General features: G+C 48.7%; 1 protein-coding gene across 1 annotated transcript in view; it reads right to left on the reverse strand.

Annotated features, from left to right (window-relative positions):
• Window positions 1-3000: 3000 nt before the first annotated feature.
• The window catches only part of CAPN13 (calpain 13), a 53702-nt gene continuing 33881 nt past the window's right edge, over window positions 3001-22821 (reverse strand). Inside the window, exons 9-21 of the mRNA XM_065927235.1 lie at window positions 22593-22738; window positions 22425-22427; window positions 20443-20594; window positions 14210-14412; window positions 12912-12948; window positions 12498-12554; window positions 10989-11046; window positions 10837-10895; window positions 8870-8938; window positions 6922-6997; window positions 4683-4811; window positions 3587-3642; window positions 3001-3027 (exon numbers count right to left, since the gene is read on the reverse strand). Of these exons, the coding sequence (XP_065783307.1) occupies window positions 3001-3027; window positions 3587-3642; window positions 4683-4811; window positions 6922-6997; window positions 8870-8938; window positions 10837-10895; window positions 10989-11046; window positions 12498-12554; window positions 12912-12948; window positions 14210-14412; window positions 20443-20594; window positions 22425-22427; window positions 22593-22738 (1072 nt within the window). The remainder of the gene's footprint in view (window positions 3028-3586; window positions 3643-4682; window positions 4812-6921; window positions 6998-8869; window positions 8939-10836; window positions 10896-10988; window positions 11047-12497; window positions 12555-12911; window positions 12949-14209; window positions 14413-20442; window positions 20595-22424; window positions 22428-22592; window positions 22739-22821) is intronic.

Consider the following 22821-nt stretch of genomic DNA (forward strand, 5'->3'; position numbering starts at 1 on the left):
GATTTGAATAGACATTTCTCAAAAGAAGATATACAAATGGCCAGTAGACAACAAAAAGATACTGAATACCACAAGCTATCAGGAAACTGTAAGTCAAAACCTTAATGAGATATCACTTCATACCCTCCAGGATGGCTAAAGCAAAAAAGATAGACAATGAAAAATGTTGGTGAGATGAAGGAAATTGAAAATGATTCAAAGAAATGGAAATGCTCTTGTATTAAAATAATTTACATTATTAAAATGACCATACCACAAACAATCTATAGATTTAATGCAATTCCTATCAAATTATCAAGAACATTTTTCACAGAAGCATAACAAATAATCTTAAAACTTATATGGAACCATGAAAGACTCTAAATTGCTAAAGTAATGCTGAGGAAAAAGAACAAAGCTAGAAGTATAACCTTTCCAGATTTTAGACAATAATACAAAGCTACAATAATCAAAACAGCATAGTACTGGCATGAGAACAGACACATAGATAATGGAACAGAACAGAGGGTCCAGAAATAAATACACATAACTATAGTTAATTAACCTATGACAAAGGAGGCTAGAATATACACTGGAAAGAAGACAGACTCTTCAACAGGTAGCACTGGGAAAACTGGAGAGTCACATGTAAAACAATGAGATTTGAACATTGACTCATGTTAAACTCCAAGAAGAGAACATAGGCAGAATGCTCTCTGATGTAAATCATAGAAGTATTTTCTTGGATCAGTCTCCTAAGGCAAAGGAAATAAAAACAATAATAAGTGCTTTTGCATGCAAAGGAAACCATCAACAAAATGAAAAGACAACCTGTGAATTGGGGAAAATGTTTGTAAACGCTGTGATTGACAAGGAGTTAATATCCAAAGTGTATAAACAGTTCATACAACTCTATATAAAGAACTCAGTCCCATCAAAAAAAATAGGCAGAAGACTTGAATAGACATTTTTCCAAATAAGGCATACAGATGGCTAATAGGCACATGAACAGATGCTCAACATTTCTAATTATTAGAGAAATACAAATCAAAACCATAATGAGATATCACTTCACACCTGGTAGAATGACCACCTCATACCTACTATCAAAAAGATAAGTGTTGATGAGGACATGAAGAAAAGGAACCCTTGTGCACTATTGGTGGGATGTAAATTGGCACAGCCACTATGGAAGACAGTATGGAGATTCCTTAAAAAGTGAATAATAGGCTCTGGGTGTCTGCTCTCCACAGGACACTAAACTGACTCCTAGGACCATCAAAAAAACACCCATCAATTGAGTGGGGACCACATGCCACCTTTTACTTGTGTCAAGGTAGACTGTAAACTGTGTGTCTTGCCCTCAGAAGAGAACCTCCCATGACCAGCTGCCTGTATATCATCTACTGGCTCCCCAGCTGGTAGTGTCTTTGTGCCTTGAAGCTTTGCTCAGTCTATCCAAAGAATTCCATGTGAACGCTGACCTCAACAACTACCCACAACACTGGATAACAACTCTGAATCATTCAAGACTCAGCTCCGGGGCTGTCTCCTAGACAGACATCACAACTTGCAGGCCAAGTTAGTTGTATTGTCATCTTTGCGTGAACCTCTGTGTTAGTCTTCTCTACAGAGTATTGTAATTGATCTATTATACTTACATTTCTGTCTCTTTCATTTCACAGCAAGACCCTCCAAGGCAAGGATCAAGTTTGATTTCCCTAGAGTGTGTGTTCAGCTGTCTGTGGGAAATCTCCATATGGGTGTCCCACAAGCATATCACCTTGTCCAAAGCAGAAATCATCTGAAGCATCTGCTCTTAGTATCCACACAGCACCCAAGCCTTGTTCACTGAATCTTGTATATTATAGCATAGTTTCCTATTTATAAGACTATCTCTCCCACTAGATGGTGAGCAACTAAGGGTGGAAATCATGTGAATTTTTTAATCTTTGAATCCCTGGAGTCCAGCACATAGCCATATAGGAGCTGTTCTATAAACAGTCACTAAACTGAAAAAAAAAAATTAATAATAGAACTAGCAGAACTATCACAGGATCCAGTGATTCCACTTCTAGGCATTTATCCAAAGAAAACAAAAACACTAACTTGAAAAGATATAGGCACCCTCATATTCACTGCAGCATTATTTACAATAGCCAAGATACAGAAACAATCTAAGTGTCCATCAGTGAATGAATGGATAAATAAAATGTGGTATACATATTTATATATACATACAACACAATATTATTCATCCCGTTGTGGTGTCTCTGCCATTTGTGACAACATGGATGAACCTTGAGGGTTATTATGCTAAGTGAAGTAAGTCAGAGAGAGACACATATTGTATAACTTCGTTTGCATGTGGAAACTAATAAAAAACCCAAACTGAATAGATACAGGCAACAGAGTGGTGGTTACCACAGGTGGAAGGTGAGGGCATTTTCAAAATGGGTGAAGGTGCCACAAGGTGCAGACTTCCAGTTATAAGTTTTGGGGATGCAGCATGGTGACTATCATTAGCAATACTGTGTTGTATATTTGAAAGTTGTTAAGACAGTAAATTGTAAAAGTTTTTATCACAAGAAAAAATGTAACTATGTGAATTGATAGATATTAACTGAACTTTTCACGGTAATCATTTCATAATACATACATACATCAAATGATTATGTTGTATGCCTAAAATGAACACAGTGCTAAACATCAACTATATCTCAATAAAAATAAGTGAAAAAAAATTCTAAATTCCTCACTCGTAACTTCCAGGCCACACCCTTTATGAATGTACATAAGACTTGGATGAAATCTGCAGTATTGGCTTGGAAACTCACAGGTCAAGCAGCTTGTAAGCCTTGACTCACACAGATGAGGGCTCTGTAATCTCTGGGGAGGCTGCCCCCAGGGAAAGAGTCTTGTGTGTAGATCCTGGAGGGAGACACATTGTGCCCTTGGGAGGAAATGATTCCAAAGCTGCCATGTCTTACCTGGGCTCTGGTGCCTGTTCTCCTCCTGGCTTCAGTTGTACATCACCAGGTTCATCCACTGAAAAATAAACATCCCTATTACAACCAATCTTTAAACTTGTTAGCTTAACACAGAGTGGGGCAAATGGTTCCCTCTGCCTTTGAAAGATCTCAGTCTAGTTTCATCAGCTCTTTCCAGTTAATTCCCACCCAAGCAGGAGGTCTCAGCCCCTTGTTGCAACATTGTCATCTGCTACTCCCTGAAGAGCCGGGCAATGAGAGGGACAGCTGAGGTCGACCAGCTGGCTGGGCCAGGAGGCTCTCTCTAAAACTCACTGGGAGTCAGTTTAATGTACAGGGAGCCCAGCAGGTGTTCTTTAGTTCCCTCTTGGATTTATGACTCCCACATAATCCTCTGCTTTATTAAGCTATTGGAAAAAAATAAAATCTGTCTGCCAAGATCCTAGCCTTGGCAGCTAGCGATATATAAAGGTAGTAATTGGAGGCAAGGGGGCCGGCAGCTTGGCTGGCCTTTGACAGACTGTTCAATAGCTTCAGGGAGGGAGATGCCCACTGGAATCAGGTGAGGAGAGTTGGTCAGGGTTGTGTCCTGTCTCTGGGAGAGGGAGGCACCTCACCTCCATTTCTGTCAGGTAGAGTCCTTTTCCATCCTTGGAGAGGTTCTGGAAAGCTTCTAGGGTAGAGAGGAGGGGAGGGATCAGGACGGGCCTGGGCCCACATGAGAGGAAAGCCAGTGTTTTGATCCCATGAGAAGCCACAGGCTGTGCTTGGCCTCCTCTCCGCTTCTCTTCCCAGTTAAACTCCGCACCCATGAGACAGCTCAGGGCTCAGCTCTCAAAACAGCTCCCTGACTGTTCTGCCCACCTCGCCCCTCGCTTCTCTAGTTTCCCTGCACTTTAGACCCTCTATTCTTGGCCGTGGAGATGCAGAGGTCTTGTCTTAGGCGGTATTTCAAGGGCAGCGCTCTTGTCCAACTGCGAATTCTCTGGAGCAAGATTATGCCTTTGGCTTCTCGTTTACCCTCCCAGGGCCCTGTTTTCTCTGTCCTGTTAACTGCCTAGTTCAGAGGTGTGGGGCTAGAGCTGTGGGGTTTAAGGACCACAGGGTGGGGTGAGGAGATTAGGGGGAGGAGGTGGAATGATGCAAGTGGAGGCCAGACCCCACTTCAACTCAGCCACCACAGCTCCGTTTGCAGCTCTATTGTGGTTCGGGGTTTCATGTGAAATTTCATTCCAAACAAAGGGGCATGCTGCTAAAAAGTGTCAAAAACTCTGGCCTACATAGCTGGATTTCTGAGGCCTTGGGGGGACCTCCTGCACCCACCAAGACACCATTTGTGAAATCCTTCAGCAGAGATCAAACCATTCACTGCATGACTAAAGAGTAGGTTTGAACTGTAAACAATTTGGAGGGGGGCCATGGTGACTTAATCTTGTTCCTGAGTGAGAGGTGCTGAGAAGGGTGAAGAGGAAATAAACCATCTGGGATGTGGAATGTCCTGGGGAGAAAAGGATGCAGAAGGGAGGCTGGGGTCTCAGGCCAGCTCCACGGTCACCTAGGCTGATGTTGGCTCTGCCCCTCAGGATGAGGGCTCCCCTGCAGGACTCCAGCCCATCCCGCTACTGAGGCCTTGCCCAGGCCTGGGGCCAGAGTGCATTCCTGATCCTCTGCTGTGTTCTCTGGTCAGCATGATGGTCTCCGAGTGACACTTACTTGCCATGGCTTCCAGCCGCATCAGTAAGCAGACCAGGCTGGGGAAGCTGACTCTCCCAGTGCTGTCGCTGTACCGGAGTTTCATGAGGTCCAGTAACTCGCTGGTGATGGAGATCCCTGTGAGGAAGTCTGGGACACAGTGGGGGAGCTGGTGAACAGGGAGGAACAGGTGTGGTCCTCCACCTCAGGAGATCAGAAACACCTGTGTGGAGACCTCGTGGCCTTTCACCACCATCCTCTCCTCCACCTGGCTCAGCGGCCAGTCCACTCCTCTTCTGTGTACTTGTGACTCTTTAGTACATTAGCTTCCAGGCCCCAAGAATACTGTTTTAGAGTTTGGCCAACTCAAAACACTCCTGACTCTTCACAATCATCTGATAATTCCTGTGGGGATGGGAGCTGTCAGGACACCTGAAAAGTTTGCTCCCAGCCCCACCTTGTCAGGCCTCCCTCTGCAGGTGACCCTCTCCAACAGCCCTCCTCGCCTAGTCCTGGACCATGTGTGGTCTCATGTGCGGTTCCTGGAGAAGGGCTCAGCCCTAGGTTGGTCATCCAGGGATGAGGCTGGTGCCCAGAGCAGAGACCTCAGGTTGGCAGGACAGAGCTGCCTTGCCCTCTTTGTGATCTTATGTTTCTAGCTATAAGCTCCAGGGAGGCACTGACCACAGAACCGACAAGGGCAGACTGAAAATCAGGGGGGTCTATGCACCCCAGTGAGCTAGCAGAACCCTGTAAACTGGACCATCCATCATGGGGACAAGGCTGGTGGCCTTCGGGCCCCACATAGTCTGAGACATGTTGGTTTCTCCTGCAGAATTAGTAAAACATGAATTCAAATGCCTTTAGATAGGACATGCCTGCAGCTTGTACATTCTCAAACTGCCCCTCAAATCACATCAGTTCCATTGCCCTCTTCAGTTAACTGCTGGCCCCTGCAAGCTTTTCAGTTGAATTCCAGCTATTTTCTTTCTCCCTTTTATTAGTCTGGAGTCATGGGTGAGGGCTCCTTTAAAGGTTTCAACTTCCACTGGCCATTCAGTGGTTCTCAAAGTGTGATCCCCAGACCAGGAGCTTTGGCCTCACTTGGGAACTTGTCAGAGACGCCGGTTCTCAAGTACCACCCCTGTCCTCCAGAGTCAGTACCTTGGGGTGGGTGGTGAGGCTCAACAATCCTTGCTTCCATAAGCCCCCAGGGGCTTCTTCCTCAACCTCAAATGTGAGAACCACAACCCTCTGCTGTGAAGACTTAAGGGAGGGGAGGGACTTCCCTGGTGGGCCAGTGGTTAAGAATCCCCCGTCCAGTGCAGGGGATGTGGGTTTGATCCCTGGTCGAGGAACTAGGATCCCACATGCTGTGGGACAACTAAGCCCATTTCCTGCAACTAAGTCTTGATGCAGCCAAATAAACAAGTATTTTTATAAGCGGAAGAGGGAGGATAGAGGCGGAAGTGGGGGTAGGGGCGGGGAGCAAGAGCTCAGGTTTCTTCCTGCTCTCCAGGGCCCCAGGAGGGAGACCCATTGAGGCTGCCCTTTCAGCAGTGACCTGCGGGAGTCTGATTTTAAATTTCATTAGGGAAGGTGGCAATTTCCTGACTTCACCTTCCTGTGGGCCATTCCCCTGCAGGGACAGTGGGGACAATGATTCCTGCCCTGCCCAGTTCAAGAGCTGTTTAGACAATCAAAGGAGGTGATGTGCATGCAAGTTGTGGCTGAACTCTGATGCATCCTCGCCCTTCGGTATTAGGTATTATTATCATTCTCCCAGGACTGAAAGCTCTTGCCTCCTTGAAGCAAAGAGATACCATGTGATTTCACTTAACCCCAGAACCTCTGCGAAGAGAGGGCACCTGCTGGCCTGTGGGTATTTAACCCTGATGGACTGGATGCTGAGGTGGATGTGTCTTCAAGCAAGCTAGGTTTCTGGCAGGGTATCAACCATTCAGGGTCATTTTTCATGGTTAGCGCTGTGCTGGGGAAAGAAGGCAATTAGGAGAGCTGACTGGCAGGTGAGAACTTAGGTGGGTGAGGGTGGAGTCGGAGTCTGCAGTCAGGAGGTCCACAGAGGGCGGGGGTGCGCACACACACACACACACACACAGACACACAGACACAGACACACACACAGACACACACACAGACACAGACACACACACACACACACACACACACACACACACACACACACACACACGCCATTGCCACTCCCAGTCATCAAAGCTCAAAGGGTTGTCTGCTTTACCTGTGTCCTTTATGGCCTTCCACAAATCCGAGCTGAGAAAAACGTCAGCATTCTTTGGGGAGTTCTGGAAAACACTCTGATATGGAGGAAGAAGCAAGAAACCCATATAAGCCCCAGTGCCCACGTGGAAGAGGGTGTCCTGGAAGATCTTATACCCATCCCTGGAGGCTGCTTCACTAAAACATGATGGGCTCAGCTCAGAGGTCGAAGGGTCACAGCTGAGGATGGTGGTGGGGGGAGGAGGGAGAGGGGGAAGGGGAGGCAGCATGGGTTCCATTTTTTAAAGCCCATTGACCTTCTGGTTGCCAACTGCACGGCTGCAGGCCCCTCTCTCAGGCCTGCACCTCCCCACTACCAACCTGCTCTCCTTGAGCCTCTACACCCCATAGACCGGGCTCCATCCACCCAGGGTGGCTTGTCACTTTCCAGGGACATGAAGAGTTTGCTAAAGAGCTTGCCCAGGATGGGCATTAAGAGCACAGACTTCACAACCAAACTGCTGGGTATAAATCCCAGCCTAACTATTTACAGCAGTGTCACCTTGGGCAAGTGACCTAATCTTTCTGGGCCTCAGTCTACCCCCTCTGTAGCACAAGGCCAATGTACTACCCACCTCGTAGGTTTGCTACGAGGAAGAAATGAACACATCTTATAAAGAGCTTAGAAGCGCACCTTGCACGCTAGTGAGAACTGCCTCTGGGACTGGGCGGTGACTCGGGGTGGAGTCCCCTGAACACCTCAATTTTTTACAGGATAGTTCTCCATTTTCTGGGGACTTTCCTACCTCCCTCTAATTCTCACTCTAACCCTCAGCCTCCTCCCGTTTCCCACGTGAGAACACGGGCTGGTGAGTCATGTGCCTTGATGAAACAACAAGCACCAGAGGACTGAACCAGGGATGTTTCAAAGCAAAATACCCCCAGCAGGTGCTCAGTCCCGGCTTTTTGTGAGAGCCAATTACGGTAAAAGAGCAGCTTGAGAACTTTTTCCTGGCCTTATATGGTTGTGTGAATTCAGAGTCCTAGATGTTCTCAGTTAGGTAGGGACTCAGCGTCATGCACTCGTTCAGTCATTTGTCCAGCACTCTTTAGCATCTGCTGTGTGCCGGACACTGTGAAAGACACTGGGGGAAAGGATGGACATGAGGGCTCCCTGCCCAGGGGGATGGGCCATCAGTCATTGCTGTGTCCAATGGGAAGCCCAATCACTCCAATCAAAGGTAGGCAATATAAATAAATAGTATTAAACAGGAAGCGTTTGGGTCTTATTGTTGTGAGTTCAAGTGTTGGGAGCTGAGTGGGAACGAACCCGATCTGGAGAGGGGAGGCAAGGCCCCCACGGAGCTTTGGGGTCTGGACTCTCAGGCTGGGTGGGCACCAGGCAGGCTCCCATTGGAGGGAGGGGAAAGTGAGGAGTCTCACATTAGGGTCCAAAGGAGCAGGTGGGATGAATGAAAGGGCTTCTCCTAGACCCCAAAGTGGAGTCTTAACCCAGAGGGTCTTGGGTACAGCTGGTGGGTTTCAACTCTGTCCTGGGAACAATGGTGAGGCCACACTGAGGCCACAGACCACAACTGTGACTCTGATCTGTTTTCTGGCAGAGGTAGGGGAAGGGAACGAGGTGAACTAGCAGCTTGGGGGACGCTGCAGTGGGCCCACAGAGAAATGGGGAGGGCGGTGGCCACTGGCATTTTCAGCTAGAGTCCACTGTGACCCTTTCTCCTCTGGCCTCCTAGAGCGGTCCTCAGCCTGACACCTGACTGAGCATTGCCTTGAGCCGTCCAGTGGTGCATGCACATCTCCTCAAGCAAAACGGGGGGCTCTCCTTGAGGGTGGGGTGAGGTTCCCCTTCTTTCACAGTCCTCAATCCTGGGGTAGAATCGGGTACCCAGTAAATCTGTGCTAACCCAGTTGGAATGAACACTAGTCAAAAGAGAACATGCTGGTACCTGGCAGTGGACAAGACGGCTCCACAGCCTTGAAAACTCCTCTTGGTCAAGTCGCCCGTTCACCTTCAGCTGGTGGGGAGTTAAGAGTCAAGCAGTCTTGTGTGTAGTGAGCAGATGGGCCTCAGGCCTGGAGAGGCTCCATCCATCAACCAGTAACACAGGTGGTCCAGAGTCACCTGGACGTGGCCCCACGCCAGTTGGCTCTGATGAGTCTAAAAGGGACCTGGGCTTCAACTCATTTCACAGGAGAAAACAGGCAATTGGAAGAAGACAGCCCTGAGAAAGGGGTGCCAACATCATTTGCACCCATGCAAAGAGGGTGAACCCCAAACACAGCCTTCACCAGTTGGGGTGGGGCCCCCTTGTAGAGGGGAGTGGGGAGCAGCGGTGGGGAGAGGTCACTGCAACTCCTGAGGCGGGCTGAGAGATGAGTGCATGTGCTAAGTGTGCGGCCATGGATGGACCACATTCTGGGTACTAAGGCCAGCCCTGGTCCCTCCATGCTGTGTGATGTGCTTAGTCACTCAGTCGTGTCCGACTTCTTGCGACTCCATGAACTGTAGCCCACCAGACTCCTCTGTCCATGGGGATTCTCCAGGCAAGAATACTGGAGTGGGTTGCCATGCCCTTCTCCAGGGGATCTTCCCAACCCGGGGATCAAACCAGGTCTCCCACATTACTGGTTCATTCTTTACCGTCTGAGCCACCAGGGAAGCCTGGTCCTTCCATACAAAGAGTTTAATGAGAGCTAATGGAAAAAATGGATCTCTGTGGCACTGGAAGGAACTGAGGGGTGAGCAGGAGGAAGGGTAGAAAAGATTGGTCTTCTGTGCAGGGGTCCAGCAGACATGACCTCCCCTGGGGTTACCTGCCCTAGGCTGCGGGGCTCCTGAGTATCATTCTGACTTATCTGCAGGGATGAGCAGTGTCTCTGAGTGATTCTAAACAACAGTCAAGAGACAGGGCCTGACTGATGAGTTCATCAAGATGGCTCTTATTCGACAATGCCCAGTTTCATGTCCCCAGTAGAGCCTTGTTAAGAGTGAAAGAGCTGGGGGATCTGTGTCCCCTCAGGGAGACAGTTCACACCAAGGGGAGAGTTGCAAGGTGACCCCTGGGGATATGCCCACCAGTGGGGAGATGGGGTGGCAGGGAAGAAATGGCTCCCAGGAGAGTGGAAGTCAGGACGGGGGGCAGGAGTTCCTGGGTTTAGGTCCCAGTCCAGCCACTTGTGACCACGGAACTAGCGCAAGTCACTGCACGGCCCAGCCCAGCCTCATCTGTCAATGCAACAGAATAGTAATAACAGACCTAGGATTTCCTACATTAGTTGGATGGACTGTATAGTCCACGGGGTCGCAAAGAGTTGGACATGACTGAGCAACTTTCAGTTTGGTGGTTGTTACCTTTAGTGAACTGGAGGTTTGTTGAGCAAGGGATTTAAATAGTGGTAAGGAGAGGGGTAGAAGGAAAGAAGTTAGGATTCTATCCTTCACCAAGCAGTGAAGAATACTATTAGAACATGGGCTTCGGAGGCTGAAAACTTCAAGTTCAAATCCAGGCACAAATCCTGACTAGCTGTGCGATCTGGGTGAATGACTAAACCTCTCTGAACCCGTTTCTTCCATTTCTACCATGGGACAATACTTCTTATATCACAGAGATTCTTGCAAGAACTACAAAGGAAAAAATATCTGTCAGTACCACTCTGGGTATGCAGTAGACACTTGATAGATAGTGTCGTTGTTGTTGCAATGGTGGTTCTAGGGAGTTAGTGAGTTAGTGCAGAGTCCCCAGAAGCCCAGGCTCTTTGGCAAGCCCTTAGAACCAAGGAAGAAGAGAAAACAGTGACAGTGAAAAAAGATTCTCTACTGTCCCAGTTAGACTCCTGGGGAAGCTGATGGAGCAGACAGGCTCTCAGTGCTAGGGAGGCAGTGGAGGGGGGGGGCGGTGACTGCAAAGGATACATCCATCAGAGCCACGATGCTGCGGCACTCATCCAAGGAGAACGCGTCCCCTGGAGGTCCTAAGCGGGAGAGCAGAAAGGACTGAGAGGTCAGAGAGGGCGGCGTCGGCCTGGCGTGGCCGTGGAGATGGGGCCAGGCCAGCAGGTCCTTACCCCTTAGGAATTCCCGGTTGAGAAGGCTCTGAAGCTGCGTAGCATCAATGTCCAGCCCCTGGTCCAAACGAGGAAGGGATGAAGGAATCACATCAGTGCCCAGGAACTGAGGGGCAGTGCCTGCCTGACTGTGAAAGCACTGGGATTTCTGAGCACTGAAGTTCCCATCTCACCTTTGTCGTGAAGCTTTTCCTTTTTCTTTTGGCCACGCAGCGCAACTTGTGAGATCTCAGTTACCTCACCAGGGACTGAACCTGTGCCCTCAGCAACGAAAGCGTGGAATCCTAACCACCAGGGCTCCATGGAATTCCCATGAAGGCTTTCCTGATTGCTCCAGACCATAACTCCCTCCCTGAACATCTGCAGGGCTGATCACTCCTGACACTTGGTACCTGGTGAGGGCCACCTTGCATTTCCCTCTGTGTTCATTATTGGGCTGAAAGCAGTGTTGGCTTCCTTCCCATCACACCAGGCACTTTGGAGCCCCTCAGGAGAAGTATTATTGAATGAATCAATTCAGCCCTGCAGGTGTGTGTCCCCATCTGCTTCCAGAAAGATGGGAGTGAGAGAAAACAACAGAGGTTGAGGGGAGAGAAACTCCTCCTGGCTTAAACTCCTGAAGGTGTTAACTGCCTTCCCTTTTCTGTTGGGGACCCTGACCAGCTTTAAGGGCAGCAGCTTCCATGATGATTTTATGGAGAAGCGGAGCTGTTCCCCAGGCAGCCGTTTCTCACACCAAGCCTGGTAAAAGCGAGGGCATAATGAGATATCACCACCCTGGGAAAGCTTGTCCACAGGAGAAGGAGCTGGCGTGAGGGCTCCAGCAGTTGCTCCGCAGAGCACCACGAGGTCAGGGGGAAGGAGACGCCTCCTCGGGGGTCTTCTCGGAACCCACATTTCTGGGAAAGGAGGCCACCTGTCTGATACAGCGAGGGCCCAGGAACTGCCCTCCTGTCTTCCCAAGGCCAGCTCGGTATGTATGGTCATCTGCATGGCTTTCTGTTTCCCACACTGACATGATGACTAATGGTAAAAGGCCCATCGTGTGGAGCCCTTGGCAGCTGTTTTTCTCCGACAAGTCAAGGATCTTTATAACAGCTTATTAAACCATTAAGAAAATCCCTTGTGCACATAGGTGGCTTGGCAGGAAGAAGGCTGGTGGTGCTTTCTGAAAGCTGGCCAGCTCCCAGGAGGAAGGGTGCCAATGCCAGTGGGAGGCAGCAGAGCAGGAGAAGGGAAGATTTCCAGGGGCATTGCTGACAGCTTGTTTAAAGATTTATACATCTCACCCTCCTATAAGGAGCCCCTCCCTTTCAAAACTCTACACTTCACTCCAGATGTCACCCAGCTGGGGTGTCCCGTCTCCCCGGATCAGTTCTAGAGGCATCCAGGGAGAGAAGCCAGTCATCCTCCTCTCTAGTAAGGACCTGGGAGAGGCTTTCTTTCCTCTCATCTCTCCATCCTTATCCTAGGTAGGGCCCCTCACCACCACGTTGCTAAGTACAGTACCTGCTGAGCGTACTTGTAGAAAATGCTCTTCTGGGAGTCATTTCCTGGAAGACTTGCCTGGATGTAAGGAAGAAGAGCCAACATCAAATTTCTGGGAAGGGGAGTGTCCTGTCTGATACAGTGAGGGTCCCAGAACCTCCCACTTGAAAATCAGAGGCTTTATCCAGTAATTGGATCAAACCTTAGTGGGGAATAGGAAAATGGAAGTTTGTGGAAGGAAGACGGTTGGGTCCAGCCTGGCCTCTGAGGCCTGGGCTTCTCCCCTCGTCTCTGCCCCCTTGGAGCAGTCACCAGTCCCTTGTGGTGTCTCTGCATTCACTGGTCAGTAGTGAGGCAGAAGGAAAGAGATAAAAGCTCTTGGGGATGGGCCATGACCCATTGAAGGCTGCCAACCAAGCCTTGCGGCACACCTACCTGCAGGGCTCTCAGGTTGAGGCTGCCGTCCAGATGCCTAGAAAACAAGGGGACAGTGTGACAAGGATGACCAGCTCACTATTCAAAGGAGGCTCATGCTTACATATGGTGGGCACCTCTGGAGGCATTGGGCACCTATGCCAAGGACACGCGTGGAGAGCCCTCAGCACAGCAGGCTGTGAAGTGGGCAGTCAGGAGACAGATGAACATCGTGACCTCATGTCCAGTCTTCAGGGCAGGCCTCCCCTGGCCTTCAAATCATTTAGTAAACTGTTCCTTTCACACCCAAATATAGGTGTGTAGTGACCCTCATTGCCAGGATGGCAAATAAGATTTGTCTTAGGTTCCAACTCTGAGTGGTGGCACAGTGAACACATGGCATGCTGGACTGAGAAAGCCTCGTCTGCACTCAACTGTGAAGACTGCCATGGCAGCAGTGATATCTGCCTTGGTGCCCCAGCAGCGGGTGTGCTGTTGGTCCCAGTCTTGACTGCCGACTTGGCAGTGACCCCACATTCTGGCCACATATCAGACAACTACCATGTATGCCATGTACCACCTTCCTGCTCATTACAGACAACATTGCTTATTCTTCGATGAGCCCCATCCTCGCCCACTTCCCTGTTTCTGCTCAAGCTTTTTTCCTCCACCAGAGTCCCTTGGACTACAAGGAGATCAAACCAGTCAGTCCTAAAGGAAATTAACCCTGAATATTCATTGGAAAGACTGATGCTGAACCTGAAGCTCCAATACTTTGGCCACCTGATGCATAGAGCCAACTCATCAGAAAAGACTCTGATGCTAGGAAAGATTGAAGGCAGGAGAAGGAGATAACAGAGGATGAGATGGTTGGATGGCATCACCGACTCAATGGACATGAGTCTGGACAAGCTTTGGAAGATGGGGAAGGACAGGGAAGCCTGGTGTGCTGCAGCCCGTGGGGTCACAAAGAGTCAGACATGATTGGGCAACTGAACAACAACAGCACTGCCTTCCCCTTTGAAACACTGAATTGTTTTTTCTCAAGGACTAGCTCACATGCCATGCTCCCAAGAAGCCTTCCTCTAGCTCTCTAGCCAGAAATGGGTCCCTCCCTTCGGTCTCCCATGTGAGAGATGTCTTCCATCAAGCAATATCCCCACCCTCTTTTTTGTCTTGGCATTGGACTTGGCATTGAGTTTCTCCAGAGTGAGGGCCAAGCTGTGTCCACCACTGACACATTGCTGCAGAGAATGATGTGATGTGTTTTTATAAAATTAAGTAGGATAAAATCATTTAGAATCCCAGAAGTTCTGTACCTGTCATTGTCTGGCATCTTCAGGAAGATTCGGAGCAAGAACTCAATAGCTTCTCTGCCCTCGGAGACAACCACCACGTAGGTCCCAGGGCTCAGACTGAAGCACTCTGTGAGGTTGCACGTGGTTTCAGACACAATGCCCTTCTCAGCAATTCTGAATTTGGAGAAGAAGGTGGATGGCAATCTCTCTTGGAAGTGCTGGAACTGGAGGAGATGGGATGTTGGTGAGAAACCTCCTATGTTTATGGGCCCCAGCCACTGGGAGAGACCCCCAACCTCTCAGACCCCCACTATCCCTCAGAACAGCCCTACAGACCCTGAAAAGGGAGAGGCAGTTGCTTACCTGAAGTCTCAAAATGCAATAGAGTTCAGACTGTTATTTAATATAGATGCTAACACTGCAGTGAATGCGAGGAAATATGACACATGGTTTTACCTCATTAAATCTCACAGCATCCTGGGCTTCTGGGTTTATTGCTCTACTTATATATAAAGACGAATCCCATGAAAACTAGTGAGCTTCTTTCAGTACTAGATTACCTTTGGAGCCCCTAAAATCCCTTCTCCCTGGGCTCTTTTGCAAAGTGCTCTTGGACTCCTGTAGCACTGTGCAGCTGGGGGCCTTTCACTCCCTCTGTCTGGTCCTTCCAGTGAAGTCCTGAAATGCCTTCTCACTGGAGAATAATAGGCCCTGATCATTTTCCTTTTATTTCAATATTTGCTTAGCGACAAAACAATAAATATAATGCAGTTCCTATTACTGGATGTCACATACATATTACATAATAAAAACCCCTTACTAAATAAATTTTCCCCAATACGGTTGAGATTGGGATTCCATTTAGAATGATCACGCAGCGTGAAATGACTGCTTGTGAGCTCTGCCTTGGGGGAAAACAGGGAGATGGGAGAGGTTCTCTGCAGGGGCTGGGGACCAGGCTGGGCTGCACAAGGAGACCGGGGTGGCTGTTGAGCCGCAGGGAGCTGGGCTGAGTCTCCACAGTGGTTCTGCTGACAGCAGCAGCCGCCCCAGTAGGTTTAGAGCCTACCTCGCTTGGGCCTTTCTGGCAACAGCAATGATGAGATCAGTTCTCCAGAGAGTCAGCACTGTTCTGCATGTATGAGTGTGTGTATATATATATATGTGTGTGTGTGCGCAAGCATACATGGGGAGGCAGTGTGTAAAGAGATGTATGGGCTTTGAGCCTCATACAGTCACAAGACCTGACCTTGTAATTCCAGGGAAGGGTCTCATGCCTTTTCTTCAATCAAGTCCTCATCTCATTCTCCAGCTCTGAGAACTAGAACCCTGACCCATTTCTTGCACTTGAGTGCTGCCCTTGAAGTCCTTCCAGAAGTTCAGATTTCATGACTGGCATGCCGAGAACCAGAGTCAGACCCTAAATGCAGCTCTGTGCTGTGGCAGACAGGCCTCCTTGCTGCCTGCAGTCTGCCTGGGCTTCTGTGTGTCCCCTGCTCAGAGACCCTTGTCGCAGCCACTGTCTCCCTGTTGGGGTATCTCTGGGAGGTCTGGAGGAGGGTCCCTGGACCTGCCAGCAGGCTGCAGTCACTACTCATTGACTGTGGCTCCATCCTGCTCCATCCCTTCTCCCTTCCATCCTCTGTCCGGTCACATGCATCTCCCTTTGGCAATAACAGCACCAGAGAGCTCACATCTATTTAAGTGGCCTGAGTGCCGGTGAGGTTAGATTTCCCAAACCCTGTCTTTCCTTCTCCATTCTTACCCATATTTTGGTCACCTTTCACCCATGCCAAGCCAGAATATTTACTGGGGTGGGGGGTGGTGGGTAGGGGTAGTAGTGGCGGCAGCAGCTGGCAGGAGGGTGGTGGCAGTGATGTGATTGTAAGAAGGGTTGGAGGACATGCCTTGAGCTTGCATTTGCATTGCATGCATCCTAGTTGTGGTGGGTTTGGGGGTTGAAAAAGAATACAGGAGGCTAAAGATACTCATTAGTCCTGTCTCTCGTCTTAGAAAGAATCAGCAGCATCAATCATATCTAGCAGGGGCCAAATGTTGAGGATGGTTTCATGGTTGCAGCCTCTCTGGGACGTCAAGCCAGAGAACAACCCAAGGAATCCAGCTTTAGACAAGCAAAGCTGAAATATTTCCTGTGTTGTTGACCTGTTTGGAAGTTCTAAGCTTGTGTCTGTTGCAGGACATAGCAAGACTGAACTGGCAGCCACCGAACTGAGAGACACACAGAGGTCAAGGGTGTCGGAAGAGGCATAGCAATGACGACAGATGGCAGTGGGGCGGTGGCCATACCTGATAGTCGACCTGTGGGAGGAGAAGAAAGGCAGGTTCAGGAACCCAAACAAAAACCCAAAGGCGAGTAGATCCGAGCAGCCTATCCCAGGGCCCTATGTTCCTTTTTCTTGCATGTTCAGCCTGTTCCCTGGAACACCCGGGGGGTGGACGGGGACCATCACTCATTCCCCAAGTGCAGCTGCAAGAAAGGAAAGCCAGCTGCTGTAGAGACCTGAAGGGGAAGGAAATCAAGAGTGGGGGAGGTGTTTGAGGAGAGGAGAGTCTACCTTTATCATCTCAGCTTGGTTACTCTTCACAGCAATGATGATAAAATTGAGAGGAAAAGGTAAATGGTGATGGGGACTGGAGGGAAGACAGAACCTGGATCAAGTGTAAATTCTCCAGCTCTGGAGCTCCAATGAGAAGGAAACTTGCTCTGTCAGATTGCTGGACAGCATGATGGGAGTTTGTTCTCATGTCCCCCACCCCACTGTACCCCAGTGTTTGAAAGGATGTATGCGTGTGTCTGAATGGGGAAATGTCTATGTTCCTGTCTGCCCATGTTGTAGAAGGAAGCACTGAAGATGGAGTCCCATTTTTAAGCCACTTCAGGGTTTACAAAGTACTTTCAGGTAATGTATTGGATTGTCACAGTAATCCCAAGCAGATGGTAGGCTCCTTATTCTATGAGTGTGGAAACTGAGGCTTTGCAGTCTCAGTAGCAGAGGTAAGAATAGAGAAAGCTGTGTTGCTTCCTTTTCAGTTAATACCCACCACCTCCAGGCACTGTATTTCATGTTGGCATGGGTTTTAGTTCTATTCTACTGCTGATCCTCAGCTCCACTTAGGTGTACAGACCATTTGACTTGCCTTCTTCAGATGTCTTTGGAGCTCAGGGGTAAGCTGGAAGGGAGGTGGAAACTCCCAGCCTCGGGGAGGATGAAGCTTGTCCACCCTTCCCTTTTTCCTTTCGCTCTTCTCCCTGCCTATTTGCATATCACCCATGTTTGGTTTGATACAAGGCAGAGCCATATTCCCATAGCACTTGGAGGGTCACAAGCCCATGCCAAGGTGGCAGCCCTGTACCTACAATACCACTGGAGCCCTGGAGATTCAAAGCCTAGTTGCTGCCATTAACATAGCCTATTTCTCAGCAGAACCATGGAAGGACCCCACAAGTGTCTCTTGAGTTGTCAAGGTCTGAACAGCTCTTTGGTGTTTAGAACCCTCTCAATCAGGATCCTACAAGATCCAATGGGATCTCCAGGGAGCCTGAGGAGCTCATGGGTCTGCACATTGTTGTTGTTTAGTCGCCAAGTCCTGTCTCTTTTTCAACCCCATGGACTGTAGCCCACCAGGCTCCTCTGTCCATGAGATTTCCCAGCCAAGAATACTGGAGTGGGTTGCCATTTCCTTCTCCAGGGGATCTTCCCAACCCAGGTATCAAACACATGTCTCCTGCATTGGCAGGCAGATTCTTTACCACTGAGCCACCTGGGAAGCTGAGGTCTGCATGACCCTTCAGCAAGGTGGGCAGATGAAAAATAAGGCAGTTCTAGTTGAAAAGTAGACAAACGGGCTTGGCAACGTTTAGAAAACAGATATGATTACAATCTTGCTCCTGAACCATAAAGACTGGGCAAATCAGCAAACACAAGGCTGCTCCATTGTCTGGCTCTGGGGCAACCTAGAATTATAGATGACGATACAAAGAGCACACACAACTTCTGTGCACTGGGGGCAGCCCCCATATCCTCTCTGGACTTCTCGCATTAGGAAACGGGAGAGTAGGCCGAAATACTTTTAGTAGCTCTGTCTGGTCCTGAACTGTAAAATTCTGACTGGGTATACCAGATGCCTCATTCCTTCCCAGCCTTTCCCAGCTCTTTTTGTTTTGTTTTTCTCAGAGGTGGGGAACTGGGGGACTTTGAGGTTGAGGGTCCTCTTAGGAGGCACCTGAATCAGTTGGGATCCTTGGCCAAATACAATGGAAACCAATCTAGGGTGAGCAAAAACTCATTTATGGAAAGGAAAGTCACAGAGGCAATGGGAAATCTAAAGAATGCAGCTTGGACGGTGGGCAGGAATGAAAAGAGGCGGCTACACAGCTGGACACCACCACCGAATCTGACTGCATTGCTGCTCGTGGGCCCAAAGATTTGCTGCAAAGAATCCTTCAGCTGACCCCACATCCTTTAGTTACTTTCTCCATACTCGAGACCTAGAGTGACCAAGAACATCTGATTGGACAAGCCTGGCCCAACAATCTACTCCTTTGTATCCAAGGGCTGGGAGAGGCAACATTTGACCTCTTTGCTGCAGTGGGAGACCAGGCCCTGCCTAGTCCCCACCCACATGGAAAGGGTTCACATGTACCCAGTGGTGATGAAAAGGACAACTGTCCATGACAGCATCCTTAGATATTCTTTTGATAGTCTCTGCTGGTTTGAGGCACCTCAAAATTATGGTCTTTTTCATTGATTTCATGCAACTAGAAGTGGAAATGTGCTCAGAGAGGGCATGATCCAAAGGGTTCTCCCCTTTCTAGAACCAGAAGCATTGTTTCTCTTTGAGCCGTGAGCATCACCAGAAAGGCACATGCCTATGTCCTGCTGAGGGTTTTGGTCCTAGGGCCACAAGTTCTGGTCTCAGGCACACCCCTGTCAGCATCTTGCTGCACCTTGGGCAGGACATTCATTCTCCCTAACCTGTGATTTCCACATCTATAAAAGCAGGTGTACTAGGGTTTTTGAGACAATGAATGTGAACACGCTTAGAACTCTGAAGTTCTCTATCAGTAAGGTCTTCCTATTAGAGTGAACCACAGTCAGTGCACAAGACTGTTTCAGGACCCAGGATTTCTGCCTGTCCATGAGGGGGTGGAGGCCCAAGATATGAATGTTACCTTAGTCTCAGGTAACATTCCTGGGCTCCTTCCCAAAGATGCCATAATCAGAGCTCCAGCCACACAGATGATGGGTATACTGAAGGCCTGAGAAACATCTGGTACCCAGTTCCCAGCTCTGCCATTAACTGTGACCATGTCACTTCATCTCTAACATGGGGACAGAGGATCCCAGCATTGGATGTTTGCGCACTTAGTTATCCATGTTTGTGCAGAGAGGCTGCAGGATGTATGCTTTGAGGACCCTTCACTTGATCTTTGGGATGCATTAAATTATTTGGGAAAGGATAAGGGATCAAGGGTGTCAGATTTTCTTTTGTAACTCCTTTATTTTACATGGTAGTTAAAAAAGAATTCCCTGATCATCTATTCACAGTTAGGGTGTGTGCAGGTGAGTATGAGTAGGCGATGGGAGGAGATGGCTCCTTCAGAACTGAAGGGCTGGCTGGGAGAGCCATGAGAGGGGAGGGGAGGGAAGGTTGGGTAGAGACAAAGACCTGACCTTGGATGAGTGGCCAAGTAGATGCTTGTAAGTCAATCATGGAACTTACACCAGACTTTAGTTTCAGCATGAGAGAAAAGTATACCTACCGGATGTATACCCAGGACTGTTTTTTTTTCCTTAAACTCCTCCCACAGTGTAACCAATGATCCTCAAACATTCCTGGGTATATGCAGTCTCCAGAGAGCTCATTATAATTGAAACTTTCAGGCTCTGTCCAGGGGGATTAACTGGGACTCAGCAGGTTGGAGGGTGGTCCTGGGAATAAGTACTGTGGCAACAGCTGGCCTTGGACCAGATTACTTTTTGAGGAACAAGCATTAGAGCCACTAGCATACCAGGAAACTGTGACAAGTGACAAGGACAGGAGGTGTGTCCCATTGTACTCTTCTCTCTGTCTCAGGTTTTCCTGCAGATTTATAGACTTGAACCAGGTGAACTCAATTGCCTTTTTGGTTTTATTTCTGAGTCTGTTGCCAAGTGAAATTTCCCAGGCTAGTCAGTTGCTTTCTCCACCCGAGGGGTATGGAAATTTCCCCAAAGGGCAAGCCCTGAAACATACTGCCTTACCTTGAACACCTTGTACTTCAGTGGAAATGTCCTGTCTTTTGCCTTTAAATTTTGTGGCCCAATGTTGAAGGACATGATGACATTGTTGTTTTCCACGCTGTCTGGCACAGAGAAGATGTATTGCATGTCCCTCTGGTATCCTGCATGAAAAACAGCAGTGATTGGACCTCAGCTTGTTCCTGGGTTTCTGGGATGGGACCATGACCACTTCAGAGAGCCAAGCCCAGTTCAGTGGGTTGTGGAAGAAACTCTGGATTTGAAGACCTAAGACTAGAGTTCCAGTCCCCAAAGTTACTAGTTGTGGCACAAGCTGCTTTATTTTGTGAGCCTTAGTCTCTTCTTATAAACAAGGAGGGAAAGTATAGTTCCTATGTGGTGAAAATGTTTCTTACACTGTAAAATGGAGGGCTATTTTTATAAAGGGCTTCCCTGGTGGCTCCATGGTAAAGAATTCACCTGCCAATGCAGGAGATGTGGGTTTGACCCCTGGGGTTGGGAAGATCCCCTGGAGAAGAAAATGGCAATCTACTCCAGTATTCTTGGCTGGGAAATCTCATGGACAGAGAAGCCAGGTGGGCTATAGTCCAAGGGGTCGCAAAGAGTCAGACATGACTTAGTGACTAAACATAAACAATTTTTGTAATAAGTAGAATTCCAGAGGCCTCAGGTATACATGAGCTTATGCGCTGGTGACAACCATGGAGCCATGAAATGATGTCAAACCCCCAAATATACATGGAGACAGAGGAAGAGAGGCTGAGAGATGTCCATTCATAGAACTCTGCCACCCTAGTGTCCTCACCAAAGCCAGAGGGAGACCACTAATGTGAAAACCGTTAGATCCAAATGCATGGGAGATAACATATGAAAAATAAATGAAGATAAATCAAGATAGAGATGAATTAGTAAACATCAGAAGGTTAAGGCACAATTGGGAAGCTCTGAAAGGGAAGCAGGGAGACATACATGACCATCACAGTTGTCAGGTTTTTTGTGAGGATCAAAGAAGATGATACACTCAAGTGCACTTAGCAGCACACAGCAGGTACTATTGGCTGCCTCCCTGCCCTCTCTCCCTTGTAAGGAATTACTAAAGATGGCACCAATGTATAATTCTGGTTAGTTCCTCGACCCGCATTATATCTAGGGAAGAGGGCTTTAGCCCCAGTCAGGTAGGCGGAGCTTAGGAAGATTAAATCAGTCAACCTGCTGCCCAAGAGTGACTCAGCGACTTCTCAGAATCTGCCCATGGCCTCCTGATGACTAGCTTCTCTGACCAGCAGAGTGAAAAATCTGGGGGAGGGTGGGTGGTGAGATCATTCAAACACACCATTCTGGGCAGGCTGGTGCCAAGGAGAGGGAATGCGCATGTCAAGGTGCAAACACACACACACAAAAATACATTGTTTGCATAGTCTTTCCTATCCAGGGTGTGTAAGCACACTCAGGTTCATCTTCAGAGAGTGATATTTCACTCATCCATGTCACAAATGGGGAGCCGAGGAGCAGTGAGAGTATGTCACTCACTCCCTTAAAATCTCATCAATAAAATTCATCTTCTAGGAGCCCAAAGACAGGCTCTGAGGCGCCCACCTCTGGGCCCTCAGTACGGTGCTGCGGGCTGCAGGTACCAATCAACATCAACCAGCAGGAGCAGGAGTATGCTCCCTGGGGCCTGGATGGGGCTTTGTGGCTTCCAAGGGCAGATAGAGATGACTAATTCCACTGGGAACAGTTAGGGAGACCGAGGACAGACAGACCAGAGCCACAAAGCCAAAATGTGGCAAAGACAGTGGTTGAACCCAGGCCCTGACACATGTCCAGTGCTCTTCTCACAACCCTCCCAAAGTTCTGGGCAATCACTGAAGTGCAGTTGGCCCTTTCTAGTCCTGGGAGGTAGTAGAGGCTAGCAGAAGGGTTGTGGGAAAGCAAGAAGCCAGGGGAGGCATGTCTGAGAGCCTCCCACCCACCCCCTCCAGCAATCATTCTCCTGGAGAAACAGTTGTCCCTTTGAGCTGACAAAGTCCTCCCTTTCTCCAGGCTGATGGTCTAGAATCAAGGGCCATTGAGAGCTTAAGCCAGAATAGGGCAAGAGCTGGCAGCTTCTCACCTGGTAGAATAATTACGGTCATAGTTACCTTCAGTGTTTCCTGGAATTAAATGGTCCTTAAACATCACTTGGGACCATCTTTCATGGAGCGTGCTTCCATGGTCCAGGCTGATTGGAACTTGGTTACATATAAACAGGCCGAAGAAGTTATCTCGGAAATCTTGACATGACATCCTGTTTTTAAGCAGAGACACATTGCTTTAGTGACCACTGGTTTGTTCCTTGGGTGGAGGTTCCTATCACTTTACTGTCCCTTT

This window comes from Muntiacus reevesi, chromosome 3 (assembly GCF_963930625.1).
Source record: "Muntiacus reevesi chromosome 3, mMunRee1.1, whole genome shotgun sequence".
In the NCBI taxonomy this organism is placed as follows: Eukaryota; Metazoa; Chordata; class Mammalia; order Artiodactyla; family Cervidae; genus Muntiacus; species Muntiacus reevesi.